The 24,926-nt window shown below is 36.2% G+C and overlaps 2 protein-coding genes across 2 annotated transcripts; both read right to left on the bottom strand.

The window, feature by feature from the left end:
- Positions 1-4,259: 4,259 nt before the first annotated feature.
- On the bottom strand, positions 4,260-6,215 carry LOC132628747 (uncharacterized). Its single transcript, XM_060344512.1, has one exon. It carries the CDS (start codon positions 6,213-6,215, stop codon positions 4,260-4,262), a length of 1,956 nt encoding a protein of 651 aa, XP_060200495.1.
- Positions 6,216-19,722: 13,507 nt separating this feature from the next.
- On the bottom strand, positions 19,723-21,514 carry LOC132628746 (uncharacterized). Its single transcript, XM_060344511.1, has 4 exons — positions 21,400-21,514; positions 21,126-21,202; positions 20,359-20,414; positions 19,723-20,239 (listed from the first exon to the last, which is right to left on the bottom strand). Exons 1-4 carry the CDS (start codon positions 21,512-21,514, stop codon positions 19,723-19,725), a joined length of 765 nt encoding a protein of 254 aa, XP_060200494.1.
- Between the last annotated feature and the right edge of the window lie 3,412 nt (positions 21,515-24,926).

Raw genomic sequence — 24,926 nt, 5'->3', positions numbered from 1 at the left:
AGAAGGTCTAAAAGGGGAAAGGCAAAAAGAATCATAAATTGAATTACAACTTGGAACCTTTTTATGAAATAAAAATAAAAAAATGTCCCAGTTTCTTCGAGTACTAGGGAAATATGATTTCTTTTTTTTTTTGGTGGGACCGAACCCCGAAATAGGGCTGCCTACGTATCCTTTTAGGAATCAGGTCGAACGTAGTTCAATAAACACATTTTTTTTTGTGGGACCGAACCCCGAAATAGGGCTGCCTATGTATCCTTTTAGGAATCAGGTCGAACGTAGTTCGATAAACACATTTTTTTTGTGGGACCGAACCCCGAAATAGGGCTGCCTACGTATCCTTTTAGGAATCAGGTCGAACGTAGTTCGATAAACACATTTGATTGAGTTTTTTTTTTTGGTTTTGGTTTTTTTTTTGTTGTTTTTTTTGTTTTTTTTTTTTTTGTTTTTTTTTTTTTTTTTTGCGCTACATTAGTTCTAAAGAGGGGAAAACAAAGAAAAATGTGAATAAAGCTCAAAGGGGCTAGAAAAGGGTGACCGGTGTTTGGATTGTGAGAACGATAACCTTTCATCATCCCGAACCGAAAATGCGAAGTACCATAGCGTCGAAGTGAAAACATATCAAACATAATATCTTTTGACTGAGTCTGTGTTAATGGCTATGTCAGTCATCTTTCCCTCTATATCGGACAACTGCAAAGCTCTCTTTGACAACACCCGTTTGATAACATAAGGGCCCTGCCAATTTGGGGCGAATTTTCCCCTCGCTTCTTCTTGGTGTGGAAGGATGCGTTTCATAACAAGTTGGCCTACCTCAAAATGTCTTGGATGCACCTTCTTGTTGTAAGCGCGAGCCATCCTTTGCTGGTATAACTGGCCTAAACAAACTGCTGTCAACCGCTTTTCATCGATTAACGATAATTGTTCTAGTCTAGACTTGACCCATTCAGTGTCATCAATCTCTGCTTCAACAATGATTCGAAGAGATGGGATCTCTACTTCTGCTGGTATGACTGCCTCAGTTCCACAAACCAATAAGTAAGGAGTTGCGCCAACAGACGTGCGGATTGTCGTGCGGTACCCTAAAAGAGCAAAAGGCAATTTCTCTTGCCATTGCCTGGATCCTTGTACCATCTTCTTGAGGATCTTCTTGATGTTTTTGTTTGCAGCTTCAACAGCTCCATTGGCTTTGGGTCGATAAGGGGTAGAGTTGTGATGCACAATTTTAAATTGCTCACATACCTCCTTCATGAGATGACTATTAAGGTTGGCCGCATTGTCCGTGATAATGGTCTTTGGTATATCGAAACGGCATATGATGTTAGAGTGAACAAAGTCTACCACTGCTTTCTTGGTGACTGATTTGAACGTAACAGCTTCTACCCATTTGGTGAAGTAGTCAATGGCAACTAGAATGAATTTGTGCCCATTAGAAGCTTTTGGCTCAATTGTCCCAATAACATCTATCCCCCAAGCTACGAAAGGCCAAGGAGCAGACATAGGGTGTAACTCCGACGGGGGAGAATGAATTTTGTCACTGTGAATTTGGCATTGATGACACTTGCGAACAAAACGAAAACAATCTCGCCCCATGGTAAGCCAATAGTATCCTGCTCGAAGAATCTTCTTTCCTAGAACATAACCGTTCATGTGCGGGCCACATACTCCGGAGTGCACTTCATTCATGATCATTTCAGCTTCTTGGGTATTCACACATCTCAACAAATTCAAATCCGGGGTCCTTTTGTATAAGATCTCCCCACTCAGAAAGAAACTATTGGAAAGTCGCCTGATAGTTCTTTTTTGATATCCATCGGCATGTATTGGATATTGTTGTGTTTTTAAGAATCTTTTGATATCGTGATACCATGGCTCACCATCTGGCTCTACTTCAATTGTATTGCAATAACCATGTTGATCCCTAATCTGAATCTCCAACGGATTAATGTAAGCATTGCCTGGGTATGGAAGCATTGAGGCTAAAGTGGCCAAAGCGTCAGCCAACTCATTGTGAAATCTGGGAATATATCTGAACTCGATTGACTTAAACCTTTTGCTAAGGTCCTCCAAACATTGTTTGTACGGAATGAGCTTGATGTCTCGAGTTTCCCATTCACCCTGAGCCTGCCGAATGAGTAAGTCAGAATCTTCCAAAACTATTAACTCGTGTGCATCCAGATGTATTGCCATGTTTAAACCCATTATACAAGCTTCATATTCCGCTGTATTATTGGTACAGAAGAAACGAAGTCGTGCCGTGGCGGGATAATGATGCCCCATTGGTGAAATGAGAATTGCGCCAATCCCGACACCTTTAATGTTGACCGCTCCATCAAAGTATAATTTCCAGACGTGACTGTCATCGCGAACTTCCTCCTCAACTGAATTAATCTCCTCGTCAGGAAAGTAAGTATTCAAAGGCTCATACTCATCGTCAACTGGGTTTTCTGCCAAATGATCGGCCAATTCTTGTGCTTTTATAGCAGTGCGGGTAACATAGACAATGTAGAACTCCGTAAGTAAAATCTGCCACTTTGCTAACCTTCCACTCGGCATAGGTTTCTGAAAGATATACTTCAAAGGATCCATTCGAGATATAAGGTGAGTCGTATAGGATGAAAATAGTGCTTCAGTTTCTGGGCGACCCAAGTCAAAGCATAACACGTTCTTTCTAAAAATGTGTATTTTACCTCATAGCTTGTGAACTTCTTGCTCAAATAATAGATCGCTTGTTCCTTCTTTCCTGTAGCATCATGTTGTCCTAGAACGCAACCAAAGGAATTATCCATCACTGATAGATAAAAAAAAAAGGCCTACCCGGTTCTGGCGGGACAAGCACTGGAGGGTTAGATAAATATTCCTTAATCTTATCAAAAGCCTCTTGACACTCGTCTGTCCACTTGACAGCGGCATCCTTCTTCAACAGCTTGAATATGGGCTCACATGTAGTGGTGAGCTGAGCGATGAACCTACTGATGTAGTTCAACCTACCAAGAAGACTCATGACTTCAGTTCTGTTCTTCGGGGGCGGTAATTCCCGAATGGCCTTTATCTTGGAGGGGTCTAATTCAATTCCTCACCGACTAACTATAAACCCAAGAAGTTTCCCAGATGGAACTCCAAATGCACACTTGGCTGGATTGAGCTTGAGGTTGTACTTGCGCAATCTTTCAAAGAACTTTCTCAGATCACGCACATGGTCAGCTTGAGTTTTGGACTTAATGATCACATCATCGACGTACACTTCGATTTCTTTATGCATCATATCGTGCAAGATAGTAGTCATAGCTCTCATGTAAGTTGCCCCTGCGTTCTTCAAACCAAATGGCATAACCCTGTAACAGTAAGTACCCCATGGGGTGGTGAAAGCGGTCTTTTCTGCATCCTCTTCATCCATCAAAATTTGGTAATACCCAGTATAACAATCCACAAAAGATTGAATCTCGTGTTTGGCACAATTGTCAACAAGAATGTGGATGTTAGGCAAAGGAAAGTTGTCCTTTGGACTAGCTTTGTTCAAATCTCTATAGTCAACACAAACTTTGGTTTTCCCATCCTTCTTTGGTACGGGCACAACATTTGCTAGCCATGTAGTAAATCGGACGACCCTGATCACATTTGCACTCAATTGCTTCATGATTTCCTCTTTAATCTTATTGCTCACCTCTTTCTTAAATTTTCTTTGCTTTTGTTGGACTGGTGGGAAATCAGGGTATGTAGGAAGTTTGTGCACTACCAGATCAACGCTCAAACCCGGCATGTCATCATAAGACCAAGCGAACACATCTTTATATTCAAACAAAACCTGGATTATGTCATCTCTGGTCTTTTGTTCGGCATGAATGCTTATCTTTGTTTCTCTAGTTTCTTCAGAAGTTCCCAAATTAATTGCCTCGGTTTCATTTAGATTAGGCTTAGGCTTATTCTCAAGTTGATCTAGTTCCCTTTTTATTTCTTCAAAAGCCTCTTCTTCATCATATTCATCAACCTCTTGATTCATTGTTTCGAGATTAGACAGCTCTTTAAGATCTGGACGTGAATTCCGTATGCATGTCATGTTATTAAAGCCGGCGTTAATGAAACTGAAATGAAAATTAAATAACAAAATTAGGGAAAAGGAGAAGATAGAATTGACTAAGAAACTGAAACTTCATTTTATTGAATTGGAAAGGATAGAAGGGTTAACATTAGAGCATACCAACTAAACTATTTGGATTACTACCCAGAGAATAATCCAAATATAGAAAAAACAGCAAAATAAACTACCAAGACTCCTTCTTTGTGGGGAGAGGAGTAGCTTCCCAGTTGGCGAGCTTGACTTCTGGGCCAATACGTTGCACATCTGCATGACTAGGGCCTTCACCAATCTGAACCATGTTTACTCCATAGAACGTTTCTTTGAGACCTTGACATATTTCGTCCACGTCATCTTGGACAGGCATGTCTTTATTCTCTTCAAAACGTGACCTAGTAAAAGACTTGGCAATGTGGGGAACGGGCTTTGGCAATTTCCAAACCTTATTTTTCTGCTCTTTTGCCCGTTTTCTATCAGCATTAGTTGGCCTAAAACCCAAACCAAAAGTATCTTGATTACCAAATGGAGAGATAGGGTCAACAATTCCTTGCAATGACACCCCCAAGCCCTTTCCTGGCTCATAACCGTTTTGCAGCATTTGTGTAGCCACCATGACTGAAGTAGAGGATAGACGAGGTTCTAGGATAGGCTTCCCTTCCATAAACTGATCAGCTGCCACTATTTCAAAGGTTTGAAATATGAGGGATTCACAACCTTCCTTGGCCTCGACACATGGGACAGAAGGGTCTCTATATATTGAAAGATCATCTTCACCGTGAACAATAATTTCTTGTTTCTCATATTCAAACTTGACCACTTGGTGTAAAGTAGATGGCACCGCTCTGGCTGCATGGATCCATGGCCTTCCTAAAATCAAGTTGTAGGAAGTGTCCATGTCTATAACTTGGAATGTGATCCCAAAATCAACAGGTCCAATTTTTAAAGTAAGATCAATCTCACCAATGGTGTCTCTTTTTGCACCATCGAAAGCTCGAACACACACATTGTTAGTACGAATTCTATCTGTGTTGATTTTCAAACTCTGCAAAGTAGAGAAGGGGCAGATGTCCACACCCGAGCCTCCATCAATCATGACTCTTTTCACATAATGATCTTCACATTTGAAAGTTAAATGCAAAGCCTTATTATGTCCAGCTCCTTCCACAGGCAACTCATCGTCGGTGAAAGTGATTCTATTCACCTCAAATATTCTATTGGCCATCGTTTCCAGGTGACTTACAGTTGTTTTGTCTGAAACATGTGCCTCATTCAGAATTCTAATCAATGCTTGACAGTTCTCTTTAGAATGTATGAGCAAAGATAGCAATGAAATCTGAGCAGGAGTTTTTCTCAACTGATCAACAATAGAGTAATCCTGGACTCTCATCTTCTTCATGAACTCTTCAGCTTCTTCTTCAGTGATAGGTTTTTTCACCGGAAATTGGCTATCCCTGGCTTGTTTGGCTCTCCTTAGTTCTTCTGGAGCATAACACCTTCCAGAACGCGTTAAGCCACCGGTTTCGTCTATTTCTTCAACAATCTCCTTGCCCTTGTAAGTCACAGTGGTTTTGTTGTAGTTCCATGGGACAGTTTTCATGTTTGTCACTGGAATTTGTGTCGTGTGCTTTATCACAATTGGTTCTGTCATCTTTCCTAAACCATTCTGGTTTTGACCAAACCTGGGAAAACCACTAGGAACATATAATTTTGGTCCAGTTACTAATGTCTCTTTTTTCTTTGTGGCTCCAGGAGCATACAATATCAACTTCCCCGAGCCTTTGAGATTCGCATTAGAACTTGCACCTTTTACACACAACGGTGCTTCTTGTGCAGACTTTGTCACCATACCCAACCCTTCTTTTAAGGTGTCAATTTCCATTATTGTTTTGCCTGTTTGCTTGTATTCCTTATCGTCACAGATCAGCCCAACAACATGAGCATTGTTGTGAGGAGGAAGTGGGTTGTTGGTGACATTCGGAGCCTCTTCGTCATGTATTACAATTGCTTTGTCATCAATTAGCTTCTCAATGGCTCTCTTCAAAGTAAAACAATTTTTTGTGCTATGACCCTGAGCGTTAGAATGATACTCGCACCTGACAGTGGGGTCAAAACCTCTTGCATTTGGGTTGGCATTATACGACATGATAGGTTCAATCAAACCCAATTGTATCAATTTCCGCAACAGGCTTGTGTATGATTCTCCAATTGGGGTGAAATTTTCCCTCTGTCTTTGTTCTCTTACATAATCAGTCTTAGGACGTGGATTATAAGGTGCTTGAAAATGTTGTTGTTGGGGACGAAAGCCTTGTAGAGCAGGCGCCCTCCATTGTTGGCGTTAAGGAGGTCGGGCATATGCCTGGGTATTGAAAATCGTATATTGGGGTGGAGCAATTGAGTAGTGGGGATCCTGATGCGGATAAAAATGTTGAGGTGAGTTGGATTGTCCTCGTAAGATTTGGTGGTTTGTCCCCCTTTGAGCAGTACTGGACCCTGATGCCATCATGGATCCTTCCTCTTTCTTTTTTCGATTTCCAAAACCACCAGACCCATTTTGAATTGCTTGGGTGGTAGCCTTGAGTGCTACCTGACTCACAATTTTGCCGGACTTGATGCCATTTTCAACCATTTCCCCAACTTTAATTGCTTCTGCGAATGTCTTTCCCACTGTGGAAAGAGAGTAGTGGAAGTAATCCGGTTCTTGTGCCTGGAGGAAAAAATCAATCATTTCCGACTCCTTCATCGGCGGTTTGACCCTGGAAGCTTGTTCCCTCCACTTGATAGCATATTCTCTAAAACTCTCGGTAGGCTTTTTTCTTATACTGGCGAGAGAAGTGCGATCAGGCACAATATCAATGTTATACTGAAATTGTCGAACAAAATCTCCTGCTATGTCATCCCATGTAGGCCAATTAGAAATATCTTGATCGATGAACCATTCTGAGGCAATTCCCACTAGACTTTCTCCAAAATATGCCATGAGTAATTCTTCCTTACTCCCTGCCCCTCTTAGTTGATTACAATACTTCTTCAAGTGTGCTACGGGGTCGTCGTGACCATCGTACTTCTCAAACTTCGGAGTCTTAAAACCAAGGGGCAAATGAACATTGGGGAACATACACAAATCTCTGTATGAGACACTTTTTGGACCTCCTAATACTTGCATATTCCTCACACTCTGCTCTAGACTCTTTAGTTTTCTAGCCATTTCTTCTTATCCCTCATTCTTAGCAGTTTTCTCGATCTCGACGGGGGAACTATACTGCTGAAAGGGGTTATACGAGTCTGGGACTTTAAAAGTCAATTCCGGAGAATAATATTGATCGTGGTGACCTTTAGATGGAGGCTCATTATTGGACTTCTGTGCCAATGTTGGTTGAGGGATTGTAGTAGTTTGTACAGTGGGGATGAAAAGTGGGTTATTTCTGAGGGGTGCATTTGAAGGGCGCACAGTGGAAGTTCCAGAAGTGTTGGATATGTTAACATGTGGACCAAATCCAGGAGGAAAAAGTGGATCACTTGTCGGGGTTTCAATGGGAATTGACATAGTCACATTCGGGAATCCAGGGATTGAAAATGGTGGAGCTTGCCCATTCATCCAAGCCTGGTACATGTCAGCCATTTGTTGTCTCAACATCCTTACTTCCTCTGCTGATGCTGATTCATGTTGAACCATCTGACCTCGAGATTCATCACCGTCTGACTCGTTTCCATCCTTATGGGCCATTATTCCCTTGCTTTTGGACCTTGTGTTATATTCGTAAGGAGCCAGTTCAACCACAAACCAACCACCTTATCTTTAAAACGAGAACAAACAAGTTAGGGTTTAGCATTTTGCATATATTAATCACACATTGTATGCCATGCACCTAAATTATTTCCCATCTAATATGAGCATCGGAAGGCTTTCATGTTTCATCCCGGCTTTTAGGTGAATTCATTTCTCATTTTTTCCTCTTTCGGTGATTTTGAAGTATTTTGATCGAACCCATTAAGGGATGCCTACGTATCATGTTAAATATGAATCAGATCATTACGTAGTTCATGAAAAAGAACAAATTTGGATTTTTTGAATCAACTAAAAATATTTTTATTGACTTTCAAATTAGTATTTTTCAATACAAAGACGTAAAGGAAAATAACCAAAAAGAAAGGCACCATAGACTTGAAAAGACTAAATCGGGACTAGAATATCCAAAACAAACTAAAAATAAAGACTCGAAAAGAGTCAGTCTCAAAATACAACTACTGAACTAGAACTCCTAATAATTATAACTAAACTTCAATCTTGAGAAATCCTCAATCTTGCATGTGAACTAATGCATATCTGCTCACGGTGCTTCTGGCCCAGGCTGACCCCCTAACATGCGATATATTTGCTTCAGTTCTGCTGTGAAGTGGCGTGCGAAGGTAGGCACCTCTCTAGCAAATTGCTCATAACCCATCCCCTGACAGTCCAGACAACTTTGAGCAACATGAACAGCTAAATAGTAGACATGTTCTCTAACATCCTGACAGTTCTGCGCTAAGTCTCGGACTTGCTGCTGGCGAGTAGTGGCTATCTCTCTTATACCTGCCTCACGATTCAATGCTAATTCAAGCTGGTTTCGAATTCTTGCTCGGTCATTCATTAATTGGTTCCTTTCTACACCAAACTGAACTCTTTCTCTGTCAAATTCAGCTTGTTGACGAGCTTGCAGGGTCAAGAATTGAGCTTTCTCATCTTCAAAACGTGCTTTCTCTGCATCAAACAGGTCTCCCTTCTCATCTAGCTTCCTTTGCAACTGATCCACAACTTGTGTGACAATGCCTAAGTCCTCATACAAGGTCTGAATTGTAGAGCGATGTTTCCTCACAGCTGTTTTGCGGGCTGTCGTAACTCTAGCATCCACTTCTTCCTCCATCTGGGCCAAACACTCTTTGGCATTTGTTAGCTCTTTATCGAGAGCGTGTAGAGTGGACTGATAATTTTTCTCCACATCAACATGGGTTTGCATAATCCTCGCTTCGTATACAGCCTATTTCTCATTTAATCTAGCTCGAAACTCATGTTCAACCTCCAAACGGGCCTGCCAAACTCTTGCTCTGACCTCTGACTCTCTGTCCAACTTTCTTTTTCTAGACCCCTCGGGCCCTTTTTCAGATAGGGATGGTTTGTGCAACCACAAGAGGTACCCAGGAACTACTCTCCCCCTGTCACGATCCTCTACCATTTCTCTCAATTAGGAGATTATGCCTCCATACCAAATCTTCAGTATTCCATCACTATCAAAAAGAAAGCCTGGAGGAGTGTCATACATAAATATGCTCATGTTTTCCTCTCGAGGAATTTCTTGAAGTCTACCTAGCTGTCGCATAACCCGAAGTGGGGCATAAGGTTGGACACCCCTGATCCCAATTAGTACTAGAAAAGGATGGTGTGAGGACATACAAATGACTTCATGTGCGGGGAACCAGTGGTAGTTCCAAATAATCTTATCAGCAGTCAACTTAGAGAGTTTTTCCTCCCAGGCTTTGATACCAATTGGTAAATCATACTTCTCGACCCTTTCTTCATGCTCGGTCACGTAGTTCACCCAATCCGCATTGAATTTTGGTGCAAAATGATGACGATAGAAGTGTTCAAGAAACCAAATTTGTAAAAGAATGTTGCATCCCTCAAAATATATAGCACCTTCTTTACATTTGGTCAGTGCTCGGAAGATGTCCCCAAGAATCATGCGTATAAGAGTGGGGTTATCCATCGTAGTCAATGCCTGCACTACTCCAGCCAGACGAATATCAATTTGTTTATCTCGCTCAGGGAAAACAATACAGCCCAGGAATGCAACCATAAAGCAAAGCGTCTATGTATTTTCCATGTCTCGATTTCTCCTTTGTTGTTAAGTTGACCCAAATACTTCTCAAATCCGTCTTCTTGCCCGTACCTTTCATATAAAAACTCCAAAGAAACCCAACCACTTTCCAAACTTGCTTCCTCCATCTTATTGATTTTTAAATAATTCAAAAACTTAGTTCCATCCACCCGTTTCGGAACTATGGGTCTTTTATTACGAAGATCAGAACCCTGGAGCTTAGAGCCCATCCCCATGAAGCCTGCAATTTCTTCTAGGGTCGGTGTCATTTCACAGTCTGAGAATCGAAACACGTTGTTCTTATGGTCCCATACCTGAACCAATGCCTCAAACACATCTCTTCTAGGTTTGATTTCCATCATATGCACCAGATGCCCCAAGTGAACTTTTACTTGCCTTTGGTCATATCCCCCCATGTTTCTCCACCATTGCCATAGTTTCAGTGGTATTTCATTGACAATCATGAACTTTGGTATCCCTTCAACCCTGGGCCTTTTATCACACACTCCTCTAGTTGGTAGCGACATATTGTACCTTTAGGGAAAATAAAGAAAATTAAGATTGAAACTTACTAAGATACAAAATTCCCGATTTTCTCGAGTATACAAAAAAAAAACTTAAAAGAATGAGAAACTTAAAGTAGATTTGGCCAAGACACAGGTCCTTAAATCAATTTTTCGAAACAAACTCTGATAGACTTTATGGGAGGTTTTTAGACTAATTAAAGAAACGATCAAACGGAAGGTAAAACTAACTAATGAGACTATTTTTCCAAGATATAATATTTTTTATACTTTCGAGTAGAGTTTTAAAATTGTCTTAGCAAAAATTGTACGAAGGCGGGACCACAAAGTAATCATTTTTGCAAAATCAACCTCTAATGTGACCGAATAGGAGACAAGATCGACAAAGTGGTTATTCTTATGAAAACAACATTTATTTACTCTCCATTGCAAGATTTAAAGCTATTTTGATAAAGATGGCCAAAAGCAAAAAAAAAAAACTAAGAGACTTAAAATTAGTTTTTTTTTTTTTTCAAAACAAGATTTTTTTATTATTATTTTTTTATCCAAAAAAATAAAGTTGGAGGGTAATTATTTCTCCCTTATTATTCCTAAACAACCTAAAAACCGGTCAACATGCGAAAGCCTTCCAAATACATGTGTTTTCATATAGCACATAAAATGAACATGGTGGTCTTTTGAAATGGATACCTGTCTTAGACGGACCCGGCCCCTGTGCCGAGTCCCACTAAGTCAAATGCACGTGACGTAAATAAAGCGTAGCCTACTAGGGATAATCATTACTTGTGGCTTGTTCTGCTAGGTTGAACACCCTAAAGGAGAAGGTGTCTAGATTGGCTTACCCGAGCGGACAACTCGAGCCGGGGAAGGGCCAGATTGCCGGTAGCAGAGCTTTTCCGGCTTCACTGGTGGTCCAACCCCGCCTAACATGTGTGACTGCTAATTATCCTGAACCAGGAGCGTAACCGCCCACAGGCTCATTCAGACAGAAAATTTTGTGGAGCGTAACCGCACACACAGTGAACAGTGGTGAATGTGTTCAGAGACTCAGAGGGGTGCGTAAGAGGAGACAATTTATATATGAAGTCACATAATATCAAAGCGGTAAATAAGCAGCAAATAGCATATCAGGCCAACAAGCACAAAATATATATCCAAGAAATAAAGAAAGCCAAATACAAGTAAATATATAAAGCTCGAATTCTGGTTCTCCCCAGCAGAGTTGCCATCTGTCACACCCTTTTTTTTTTCCGTTATAAAAAATTAATTAATTAATTTAATTTGTTGGTTAAAAAAGGGTTTTTCCAATTAAAGTGACGTTTTGAGAAGGGATTATTTTATTTATTTAGAGTCGCCACTTGGAATTGAGTTTTGGTGTTCCAAGTCACCTTATTGAATCCCTAATCAAAAGGAAATGACTCTTTATTTTTTTGGTCTGCGAAAACAAAAGTCCGGGTAAGGAATTCTATTGACCGGGGAGAAGGTATTAGGCATTCCCCAAGTCTCGTGGTTCTAGCACGGTCGCTTTTACCGACTAATGTTGAGCTTAAACCAATCTTGGATAAAATCATGCTTGCCTTAATTCTAGTTTGCCCAATTAATTCGCTTTAAACATAATGACTTATATTTTTGGTCATGCCTCACTCCCTCATATGTATTCCTTTCGCTCTTTTCCTTTTATTATTTTATGGGACAACAAGATTGAAATAAATCACATCTCATCTCGGTCATCTCTCACTTATTTAATTGGGACTTAAAATGGACCATTAACATAATTACCACTTAAATTAATTAACTATAAACTTTTATACCTTAGCAGGAATGGGCTGTCGACTACATCTTAAATTTTTCTTAAAAATAAAAATCACTTGTATGCCTTCAACTCAGAATAAAATCATTCACGTGCAAAACTTGAATAATGAACACATTTACGAATAACTTGGGAATATTAAAACAAGATAGAACTATGAGTGTAAATCTATATCAAATATGCTACTAACTATCATTGGATACTTATTGCTAATACGTACATCTTTCATCATAAAAATGAAACACATATATAAGACATTCGCACAAGGACATGATTTCCATCATAATGTACGGCTCAAAGTGAAGATACCGATTTAAAATTATTTGTATCGGTATACTACTGAATCAAAGGACTGTAAATCAAGATGAACATTTTAATGGCATGCTTACCTAACATCAAAAAGAAAAAAAAAATCTAAGACAACCAAATACCTCCAAGAATCAATTTTTGAATCATTTAAACAAAATAGCAAAACGTCATCAGCACTATAGCATGAACTAGAATACTACACCATTTAATTTATAAATAAAATTATCCATATACACAAATTTACTTCAATCAAAACAAAGAACATAAATAAAAAAACTTAAATGTGGATTCTTCGTTCATCTATTAAACTCCATTTATTCACATAAATACTTCAATATCTCATATTTTCATTATAAAATATAAATTATAAGCATATACCATATATTTTCCTAGTATATTTTCTGTGTATATTTACATGAAGGATTTTATTTTACTCATATAACATGTATTATATACATTATTATACCATGTATATATCCACTATTATAGTATCATTATATATTTATTCTACGCATATATTAGACTACAACGTGTATAATACTGTGTATATAGTTAATTTATTAACACTACAAGTTTGGAATTCTACCATTCTTATTCTAATTCATGGAAGAAATTAAATTTCAATACTAAACAAAGGGAACTGAGCATTCAAAGGCTAACCATTGATGTTATCATAAACTTTTAAACTCAAAATGGAATAAACTATTAGTGATGTTAGAAGAAAGCTATAACCTAACGTGTTACTAACAAATTTCAGAATCATTAAAACATGCACACAAAAATAAATAATTTTATACTTAACAATCTTTAAGAGCACTAACAAGACCATTGAATATATATATATATTATACATGACTAAAATATGATCAAAAATGTACTATTTATCTAAAATGTATCTCCATACTTAAGCAAAGAAAATGGATTTGGGAGACTCCAGCATATTCAACTGCAATTTAAATTAGAACTCGAACATATATAAGTCCCAAACTATTAAAAATCAAAAGATATTATCCCATATCAAATGATTCTTCAACAGAACTTTGATTCATCTAATGTATAGAAATAGAAAAGTAATACCGAAAACGAACCTTCAAATTCTTTTCGATCAACAACAAAAGCAACGTACAATCTACAGAGTTCCAAGGCTAACAAAAGCTGATTTTCAAGTCCACGTACTCGAAATAGCGAACAAAACCTCAAACTCAGTTTCCAAACCAAACCTTTACGGAGCTGGTATTTTTTTTCTGTTTGCCCTCAATGTATTTTTTTTTTTTACTGTGTCTTTTGCTCTCTTTGCTTACTTTTTTTTTTCAACTGCTTCTGATCTGTGTTTTTTTTTTCTTCTTCGTTGCTTTTTTTTTCTACTCCTGTTGCTTTTTCTTTCTTCTGTTTCTGATTTTTCTAACCCTCTCCGTTACTTTTTTTCTTCTGTTTCTGATTTGTTTTGCTGGGTATATTTATACGGATGTGTGTGTGTGTGCGCTGTGTCGTGGGAGTGTGTGTGTGTGTCGTGTGTGTGTGTTTGTTGCATGAAAATGGGACGTGAGGGAGTGGGAGTTGGGGAAGGGGTTTTGGGTAGTTAATTTAGGATGGGGACGTGAGGTGGTAGTTTAGGATTTTACTGCTTTTGATTTTTTTTTTTTTTAAACAAAGATAAAAGTATACAAAATAAGAAATTAGCTAATCATTTATAGACCAATGAAATATAGCAAAAATTAAATAGCTAGTTCATAGTCAAAGAATAGTAAAATCACTAGCTTATTTATTAAACCCAAATTAGAAGAAAAAATATAATTGTTTTTTATTTATTATTATTATTATTATTTTCAAATTTATTTTCTCTTACAAATAAAAATGAAAACAAGATTTATTTTAAAAATTGACTCTATTTTTAAAGTTTTCAATTTTTAAAATAAAACTAACTAAAATTGACATAAAAATCAAGATGTCTAATCTAGACCTAAAAGAAATATTTAAAAGCTAAATAGGGTGTAAAACTTATGTTCGGTCAAAAATTAGGTGTTTACAATGGTCATATAGTTACTAGATGAGGCTTTAGGTTTGTGTCGAAAAGTTCGGGTTTGTATCGGATTCGCGTATCGAGTAAATGTTGAGAAACATGAAGATTGAAATCGTAAGGTATAGCTCTTCGGTACTAAGTTGATAACTCGAATAGGGCTCAACTTGTGGAGTCGAAGGTGATACACATGATTTGTTATGCGTGAGGAAAAGATGAGAATTGACCGCCACAGAGGTGCGATAGGACTGTGATTGGTTTTGATAATTCAGAGTCAGTTCAAATGACTATTGGTGATATTCGAGAGTTGTGCACTCATTTCGGGTCAGCATGATTCAAATTAGGCTTTATATGGTAGGAGGTGTCGTTCTCCCGTGGAATCGGTTTGATGCATTTGAGGTTCTTCGTAGAGTTGGAGATGTTGGGTGTTCCTCCGATTTACCATGTACTTATGTTGAGGAAGTACCAATCTGATGGGTCTTACAGTATTCTTTGGGATTTAGCATTGCATGATGAGAACTTGTCTTGTGAGGAGGAGCCTATTGCCATCTTGGATAGGAAGGTTAGAAAATTGAGATCTAAGGAGATTGCGTCATTGGAAGCATCGTCCGATTGAGGAGGTTACTTGGGAGGCTGAGTCTGAGATGCGTGAGAGATATCCCCAGTTATTTGCCGAGTCAGGTACTATTCCCTCGTTTCATTCCCTTGTTGCTCGAGGATGAGCGATTGTTTAATTGACATCTGATGTAACGACCCGTTTGGTCGTCGTTGCATTTTTACCGTTTTGCCCCGTTAACTCGTCCCCCAGGCTTGTTAGTACTATTTTTATCCGCGGGGACCGGTGGCACAGTTCCCTAGGCACCATTTTGGGTTTTGGAATGACTTTTAGAAAATTTGGTCTTAAAGCGAAAATCGTTTGACTCAAAGTTGACTTTTGGGTAAATGTGCCCCTAATCGAATTTTGACAATTCCATTAGGTCTGGAGGGTGATTTATGACTTAGTGGTGTCATTGGTTTGGTTCCCGAAGGGTTCGGGTACGATTTGAGTCATTGGTTGAGAAACTAATTAAGTTAGAATTGGAATTGACCACGGTCAACATCGGGTCAAGATGATCCAATGTTGATGTTTTGAAAGTTCCAATAAGTTTGTTTAATGATTTTGGACATGTCCACAAAATTTGGTTAGATTCCGATGAGTTTTGGATAAGTTTGGGTTGTATGGTGATTGCTTTTGATTTCGACGTCGAATTGAGCATAAAGGATACCATATTGAGCAAACGGCCTTTGATTCGTGCTTCGACCAAACCATTATATCCGTATTATAATTTTAGAACCATAGCAACTGAAATCATCAAGTTTTGACATCATATGAGGGATTTATGGTCATTTTACTAAGCATTGGGTTGCCAGATTTTTCAGATTTATTACGAAATTGCCATTGAATTCGTATTTAAAAATCTGCACTATTCGAAATATTGAAACTAACATATCTCCTTCATTATAAGGTCAAATGGAGTGCTTCAAAAGCCTAACTTGACTGGAATTTCACAAGGAATCCATTGGAGGCATCAAAAGCGAGTTTTGTGCATTTGACACCAGAAACGAGGCAGAACAGCTGGCGTTTTTGCTAGTTAATGTTGTTTAGGTTTCTCTTATCTTAAAAGCTTGGGTTTGGGAGAATTCAAGGATGTTCTTTAAGTTTCTTTCATGGGGTAAGGTCTAAATTATAATCTAAGTATTTCCCTTTGATTCATTCCCTTGGTTTAAGCTTTAATCCATGATTTCTAAAGTAGGAAATTGGGGGTTTACTTGAAAGAGGGTTTATTGTGTCTTCTTGAGAAGTTCATAAAATTGGTTAGACTTCCTAAGTTACTTTAAATGATGAAATTGATTGGATTTATGTTAGATTATGATGCATCTAAGGTTGTTAATCATATATATTCCATTATTAGTGTTGAATTCTAGAATTTAAGAGTTAGGGTTTATACCCAAAATTGAGGATTTTGAAATTGGATGGATCCTTGAGTTAATTTAGCAATTAGTTGATGGGTTTTGATCACCTAGTGTTTAATTGGATAATTTACCCCCGAATTTTACGTTTTGCCCTTATGTGCACCGTTTCCCCCAAATTCTAGGGCTGGTTTTGACCTAATTAGAATGATTGCAATATAGATATCGATCTTCATGATTTCTAATCTAGATTTCGAATATGCTTAGACTTTCTTGATCTTGAGGCTCAGCGGAAGGGCAAGGCTAAGGAGTGATTGTTGGTGTATTGATGTTCGGCCATCCAGATAGGTTATGGCTTACCTTTGGTGAGACTTCGTGTAGCGAAGTATATACTTAGATGATATTGTTGGAGACAGTATATAAACCTTCGGGTATGAAGTTGGGTTAGATATTATCTTAGGTTGGGCATTCTTGTGTGATTGGGGCTAGCCACCCCATTGTGTTGGGACTTGATTGTTCTATTGTTGTTGACTTGATGCCACGTGGTTATAATAGATGTTGGCAACTATTGATATAACTTGTTGACATTTGATTACGAGGATAGTATTTCATATGACTTGTGTAGTCTTTCATGATATTGTTGGTGTAACCGTGTTTGGTATTTGAGATATTATTGATGTTGACACATACATTGCACGCATTCTCATCCATCATGTTATACTGTTGATGCATTGTTGATACTTGATGAAACACTGTGATGAGCTGGGCTCGGTTTGGATGAGAGTGACGTGAGAGTTCGATATCCGATGTTTGTCCTAGAATCGTAGATTGAGTGAGTGCATGGACTCTGCGGGTCCCCCGGGGTGGTGCTGATGAAAATCCTATGTGGGTAATGATCCGGAGTCTCGTCTGTTTGTTGGGAAAAGATCCGGGACGAGTACCGCTTATACTTCGCGAGTCACCTTGGGTTGTGCTACTGAGACGCCGATACTTCCGTCTGGAGTACATGTGTACACATCATTGCATTGCATTTGCATTCATACATCATTGCATTGCATTGCATTATGGCTTATATTGTGATGATCTGGTGATTTACTTGCATTGTTGGGTATCAGATTGGATATATTGAGACTTGGCACATTTGGGTTTAGATGCTTCAACCTAGGTGATGACGTGTACTTGGTTCTGACTTGTGTTTGACTTATACTTGTTGATTTATCTGCTTATCTTACTTTATTGTCTGAATTATGTTAGCTATACTTAGTCGGCCTATGATACCTACCAGTACTGTGGTTTTGTACTGACCTGCACTTGCTGCATTCTTATGAATGCAAAATTCCAGGTTGGATCTACTTCTATTTCTCGTGGCTGATAGTCGCCCCGAGAGTTGCTTAGAGTCTACAGGGTGAGCATGAGATGTCCGCCACCTTGTAGATTCTTCTTATTTATGTCTTATTTCCTATTCCGAGACATATTCAGACTTGATGTATTATTGATATTCCAACCTTGTAGATTTTAGTTACATGCTCTTGTATGACCAAACCAGATACTAGGGTAGATTTCATTTACTTCCGCATTTTCTTATTTATATTATAACTCTGAGACATTTTCTATTTTACTTCTTTCGCTATTTTCTATTATTTGTAAATGTTGAGTTAAGGGTTCGCCTACCGAGGTGAAAAAGGTAGGTGACCGTACGACTTAGTGAAATTAAGTCGTGACATGATAACTCCTGTTTATAGTTGTAGGAGGGAAATTGTGATGAGGATAAACTCTTTTTGACCAATAAAATTTGAGTGACATGACAATAGGTTGGAACACGCCACTTTTCATGTGACACATTTTCATTGGTTTTTTATTTGACTTAGCTTGCTATGTCATTTAGATATGTGGCATGATCCTGTTGACTTTTTTATTTGACTTGGCATGTATATCATTAGACACTTAGCACCAATCCGGACCTCTACGATAAGATGACATCTTGGATTTAGCAAATTGGTTCCATCATTTGTAGCACAATTGAATGGGCTAGCTTAATATAATTAAATTTATATTCATCAGAATTGAATAATTAATTATATTGTCCTAAAATATTTATTCGAACTAGTATATCTTGAATATAATCCAAATTTCTAAAATTTAACTGTCTGTATTAATATAAAAAATCAAAATGAAACTACAAGTCTCCAAAAAAAAAAAAAAAATTAAAGATGCAATTTCCACTTAAGAAAATAACTCTGTCTCAGCAAAAGTTCTTAGACTACATTGGATCATGTTGATGATTCGTCAGGTAAATTTGGTATTCTTGAAAACTGGACACTCGGTGCCACCTGCAAATGTAGGTTTTAAGATAAAATTTATAGGAAATTACGGGTGTGTTCAGTATGAGGAAAATATTTTTTTGAAAAATAAGTCATCAATAAAAATATTTTTTTTATGAAAAACTACTTTCACCAAAAGGAGGAAGATGGCTTATTTCACTTTTGGGCGAAAGTCTGTTTCTTTCACTATTCTCACAACTCTTAACTTCATATGATTGTCTTAACCAACATTTCGAATATATATTTTTGGTAACTATAGATTTTAACATTTCAAATACATACATATATATATATATATATATATATATATATATATATATATATCTTTTTGATACTAAAAATTCGTCAATACACTATTTAATTTGCGAAGGTGTCGCCTGTCAGAACAAGGAAAAGATTATAATTCAAACCAAACACCGAAAAATAGGATATAATTCCTCATCCTATATTGATATATAATAAAAAAGATTTTGATCTAAAAATTTATATTAAGTTTAGCTAGTACCTATAATCAAACACAAAATAAATGTAATACCAAATTTTATAATTGGATAAATATTCTAATCTCGATAAGCCACCAACCCCTATGATTATTATCAATCTTCCATATAATTATTTTTCTCTTAATATGTTTCATCATACAAACATACACCAGAAGTATTAATTTATCTGGAGAATTGTATTTTCTTAAAAAAAAATGTAAGTCATTTCTTTAAGATATTAAAAAAAAACATATGTAGAATAAATTAATAGTGGTATTGCAATATTAATAAACATAGATAGAAGTACTAACCTGATCATCAGAGTAAACTTGATCAAACTCACTCTCTTGTTCATTAGGTAGGTAGAACTTGCAGTTTCAAGATTCTAGAAGAGATAATCCATATTATTAAAATCCAGATACACATCATAATTTTCTCTGTCATTTGAATCACTTCCTTCATTATCACTCGCATGTGATGTCGCGATAATATTGCTGGGTTCAGATATGTTTGGTTCACCAAGATATTCATGGAAATTTGCATTTGCTGCTCCCAATTCATTAATTGTCGTATTTTCAATATTTGTACCGGACATCATTGCGCTACCTGAATATGTTGCTTCATTGGCCGCATTGACATTTAAATCATAGTAATTTTGAGCATGATGATACCCACCATTAAATTCCAACTCAGGTCTATAATAAGTGCTCCCACTAATTGGGCTTCGTAATCCTTGTGATCCTAGCATTTCAAATAATGGTCCATGTTGTTGTTGTAGCCAATCAGCATTATTATTTTTGGCCAATAAAAATGGGTTATTGAATGGGTTGTCAATGCTGATATATTGGGAATTAACTTGATGTTGTGGGCGATAGACCTGCTGCTGAGTTGAACTCTCTTCTCTAGAAAAAATGTTGTTAGTATTAAGTAGTGGTGGAAATTGAAGCTCTTGGACTCTTTGGGTCTCTTGGTCGGGTTGTTGTTGTTGCAGATTTGTAACATTTATTTGAAGATGAGGTACTGTCCCAAAATTTGCAAGGCTACTTCTTTATTTAGAACCACTTGAGGATCCCTGACCTGATGAGTGGCGAGTAGAAAGAAACAAATTAAAGGCGAGTTGGACCAAATAAGGAGTTATTCATTCAAAAAATACGGACCACGGTAGTAGAATACTTGCTTAAAAAGAAATGAAACAGGGGTTGTAAGAGGAAAGTTTGCAGCACTGACGTATGAGTTAAAGTATATATCATGAGTGATACAGAAATAGATCGAAAAATATGTGTCTTAGCTAGGACAACAATTTTGCATGATTCAATCACTAATCACTAATCACTAAATTTTCTTAGTTCAAAAAGATAACAAAAACTTTTTTCAATATCCTCAATATATATAATTGTTGTATTTATGACAAAATAGGTATATCTATCATCTGTACTCATTATGATTTGGGTGTGTTTGGTATGAAAGAAGTCATTATTTCAATAGAAATTTTTACTGGTGTTTGATATAATGGACGAACGATAAATATCTCTCGGGAAAAAAAATTAGATTGATAATGATATTATTGAGTTGAATGTTATTTGGATAAAAAAATTGAGTACCAAAGGTACCTCATAATGTCTAAATTGTGTTGGTGAAAGTGATATGAAATCAAAGTTGAGATAGTTATTATTAAAAAAATGACTTCCTGAAATATCTTTTTATAAGAAAGTAACTTCTTAAAAAAAATGTATTTCCTTTGTACCAAATAATACTTAACTGACCGCTTAGAAAATTTAAGGGATGTACCTGAAGATGGCTTTCAACTTGCCCCCTGGTAAGACCAGGCACATTCATCACTCGAAGAATCTCGGTTGGAAAACATCCTACAAGTTAATTTCATAAAAATGTAAACTTAATTTGTTTAAACATCCCTAGATTAATCAACATGAAATAAATACACGAATTATTGTGCCTTATTCCAAAGCAAGTTGACGACTTATAAGTTTAAATTCTCACTGACCATATCGTTCTATATAAGTGAATTATAGAGAAATTTAATTAATTTGTGAAGTAAACTTACGTCCTTCACCAAGTTGTTGCACAACATCCATGAATTTGGCATGAAGGTCCATAATCCATTCAGTGCGATCCTTTCGCCTAACAACCTTATTAGCGCTGCTCTGATGCTCCTTCATTAATCTCTTTTGTTCTTTTCCTACCTCTATTTCTCCTTAGTTTGTACTTCCCATTTGATAAGACATTGTTTTCAGCCTCATGAATATTATTTCTCTGTTCTTCAGTATTAGGAATATTATTCTCTCCAGCTTGTTCTTCATCTCAAACAATATTGTTTTTATCAATATCATCAGCATCAACAATATTCATCTGATCTTCATTTTATTTAGTCCTTCTCTAGTTTTTTCCTTTTGATTTTGTTTTCTCAATACAAATTGCCACAAGTACTTCACAATTTCTTCGTGGACTGGCTTTTTCAGGTAAAGGCAAGCTCCCTTTTCAAAAGCCCTCTTTGCTAATTCTGCTTTGTGTTCATCACATACAACTGGATTATTATTTACATGAAGCTAGCCATTAAAACCAAATTATATTGTCAACATTATGTGAGGGATTAAATTCATGTATACTTATTGAATTTTATCTATTATAACATTAAGATTCTTACAAAACAACTGGTTATCATATCATAAAAAAGAATTAGTGATGGGCAATTTGTGTCACTAAACAACAAAAATCCATCGCTAATCCTATTTGACGACGAATGATAAAAAAAAAAAAAAATTTAGCTACAGACTATTTAGCGATGCACAATTTCTATCGCTAAACAACAAAAAATCATCACTAATCCTATTTGATGACAGATTATAAGAAAAATCAGTTTATTTACGAGTTATTTAGCGATAAATTAATGACGCATTTCATAGCTAATCATTTTCGAAGTGGGGTTAATTACACTAAGCACTCCTAAAGTATGATTCTATTTTTTTATATACTCACTATATTATAAAATCAAACACTTACACCTCACTACTATGAAAATCCTACATTTACACACCCTATGATGTATATCCGTAACTAAGTATATTAAAATATAATTATCAAAATAAAAACTAAACTATAAATGTTTATACGGAGTTATTTTCTGAAATTTAAAACGAAGATAAAAACTATAATAATTTTTTTTATTCATGCCTGTAACTATATGTCAGGTCGTTTTGAGACTTTTTTCCTTTTTCCTAAGTGACCATTTCTGTAGCTTAAAATCATGTTTTGACTTGTGGGGATGGGTGACGCGATGCCCGAGGCAATTGGGTGAGTATCAGAGAAGAAATAGTAAATTTTGAAAATCCTTAAGTAAAGAAATGGAATGGTTGAGCAAGGTCAACATTTGGGGTTATTGAACACATATGCGAGTTGGACAGTTCTGTTAGGTCCGGAATGTGATTCATGACTTAGTTGGATAATCGAGACGGATGCAGAGAGCTCAGGTGTGTTTTTGACTCTTGGTTGGAAACTAGGTTATGGGTGTTTTGAGTGAGCGAGAAGGTCCATAAAATGTTTTATGACTGGAATGTTTTATATAAAAGATTTTTTTTTTTTTTTTAAAATGTGATAACATCATATGGGATGAAAATATATAAATTTCATAATATAAGGGTTGAAAGTATTTAAGTTTACAACACAAGCAGAAATGTATCCCTAACTGGATCATAATACATGGATATCTTTAATATGACTAACCTTTAGATAAGGTAACTGACTTTACCAAACTATCATTAGATGTCGTAAATGGAAGACTAGAATAAATATTGACCGAGAGAAACGATGTCCATGGCCAAAGCTTGATCCAAAAGTTGAAAACAAAGTGAATCGGGTGAATTGACATTAATAATCATCACATCGATTTTTTCTTTTTCTTTAGAGAGCATGGACATAGCTGCCGAAGCCATATTAACTGTCCTAACTATATCAATGCACTTTGAAAGTCAGTGAAGAACAGACAAAATTTACACAAAAAATAATAATAATGAGGGTTTTTTTTTTATTTTTCATATGCAAATTCAATTATAAATTTTCTTGTTGTATTACTGCACTTTGGTTTATGAAATTGCACATAACAATCAACTTATATTATAATCAATGTGACTGATCTTAGACAGATTCACATAAAAAGACTATATATTGTGTAGGATAGATAATAGGGTTATATAAAATAGTGACGACCATAAAGCAATATATTGTTAAAGAATCTATTCAGATTCATTCAAATAATTTGTTGAAAACAATGGAACGCTTAATAGAGATACTATCAAAATCAAGAGATAAAAGTATCAGAAGCTTTGAGATAATCTTATTTCATGAATATGCTACTAATAAGTTTAGAAGATTTAGCAAAGATGAATTATTTATCAATAATTCAAATTATTCTCATTTGAGTTATCTATTGTCCTATCAATGATCTTTTAAGTCTTGACATCACTAAATATATTACATATCTCATACATATTAATATATAATTGAAATTATCCATGTTATTACATATCTCATACATAATATATCATCACTTAATTGAATTTAAGAATCTTAAATACGACAATAAAAGTACAAATGGTTATAACATAATAAGTTGACAGAAGAGTGATAAATAATTCTAGAATACTGGAGTGCAAATCGATAAAATATACTTTCTAGAAAAAGGTATTACCTAAAATAATAGTATTTGAAAGATTACAATGTAGTGTATTTTCTATCTGAAGTGTCTAGAATGAAACCCTAACTCACTATTTAGGCATTGACTTTGAGTTGTGAAAGTTTCTAAAGTGGAAAAAGAATTTAGAAAAGAACCTTCCTTTTTTATCAGATTTTGCTATACATGTTCTTTATCATGCCATGCAGATCAAATTTTATTTCCTACTATTAAAAGTAGAAAGCAAAGCAATTCAAATCAAAACGATTAACACACCTCGAACGGGGAATAATCAATGAATACTAACAAAGTAATTGAGAAACCAAACAAAAGAAAATAAGGGGAAAAAATATATAAAACGCACCTAAGATATACTAAAATTGTCATTTACACACCCTTTTTGTGGGGTAAGATAATTACTTGCATGATCATTAAGCGTGGACCAAAATATAAATAATATTTTGCAAGCATCCATTGAAGTAGATTCAAATTTGTTTCTTCAAATTAAGAAAAAATCTAATAAAATTGAAATATTTTTAAATTCAAGGCGCACAGTCAAAACGATGAAATTACAGGTGTATATTGAAAAAATTAGTAAAAACTTTTTTAAAGATGAAGTTTTTTTTGTTGAATTGGTACAAATAAATAAAAGCTCCATGAAATCAGAGGGAAAATAAAACATTGGCACGTGGATTTTTTTCTTTTTTAAAAAAAAAAAAAAAAACTTAGTTTTGTTACTTTACACATCCAAAAGTTACATTGGCACCATAGGTATGAATCCAAATCAAAGAAGGGAAATTCCAATAAAACATAAAAAGTAGAGAAAAATGTCTTTTTATTGTAAAATAAAGACTATAAAGTAAATACACCAGAGACAAGTATATAGAGAAAGACTGAATGGGTAT

This window comes from Lycium barbarum, chromosome 2 (assembly GCF_019175385.1).
Source record: "Lycium barbarum isolate Lr01 chromosome 2, ASM1917538v2, whole genome shotgun sequence".
In the NCBI taxonomy this organism is placed as follows: domain Eukaryota; kingdom Viridiplantae; phylum Streptophyta; class Magnoliopsida; order Solanales; family Solanaceae; genus Lycium; species Lycium barbarum.
The sequence above is the reverse complement of the archived record's forward strand: the minus strand, read 5'-3'. Positions and strand labels throughout refer to the sequence as shown.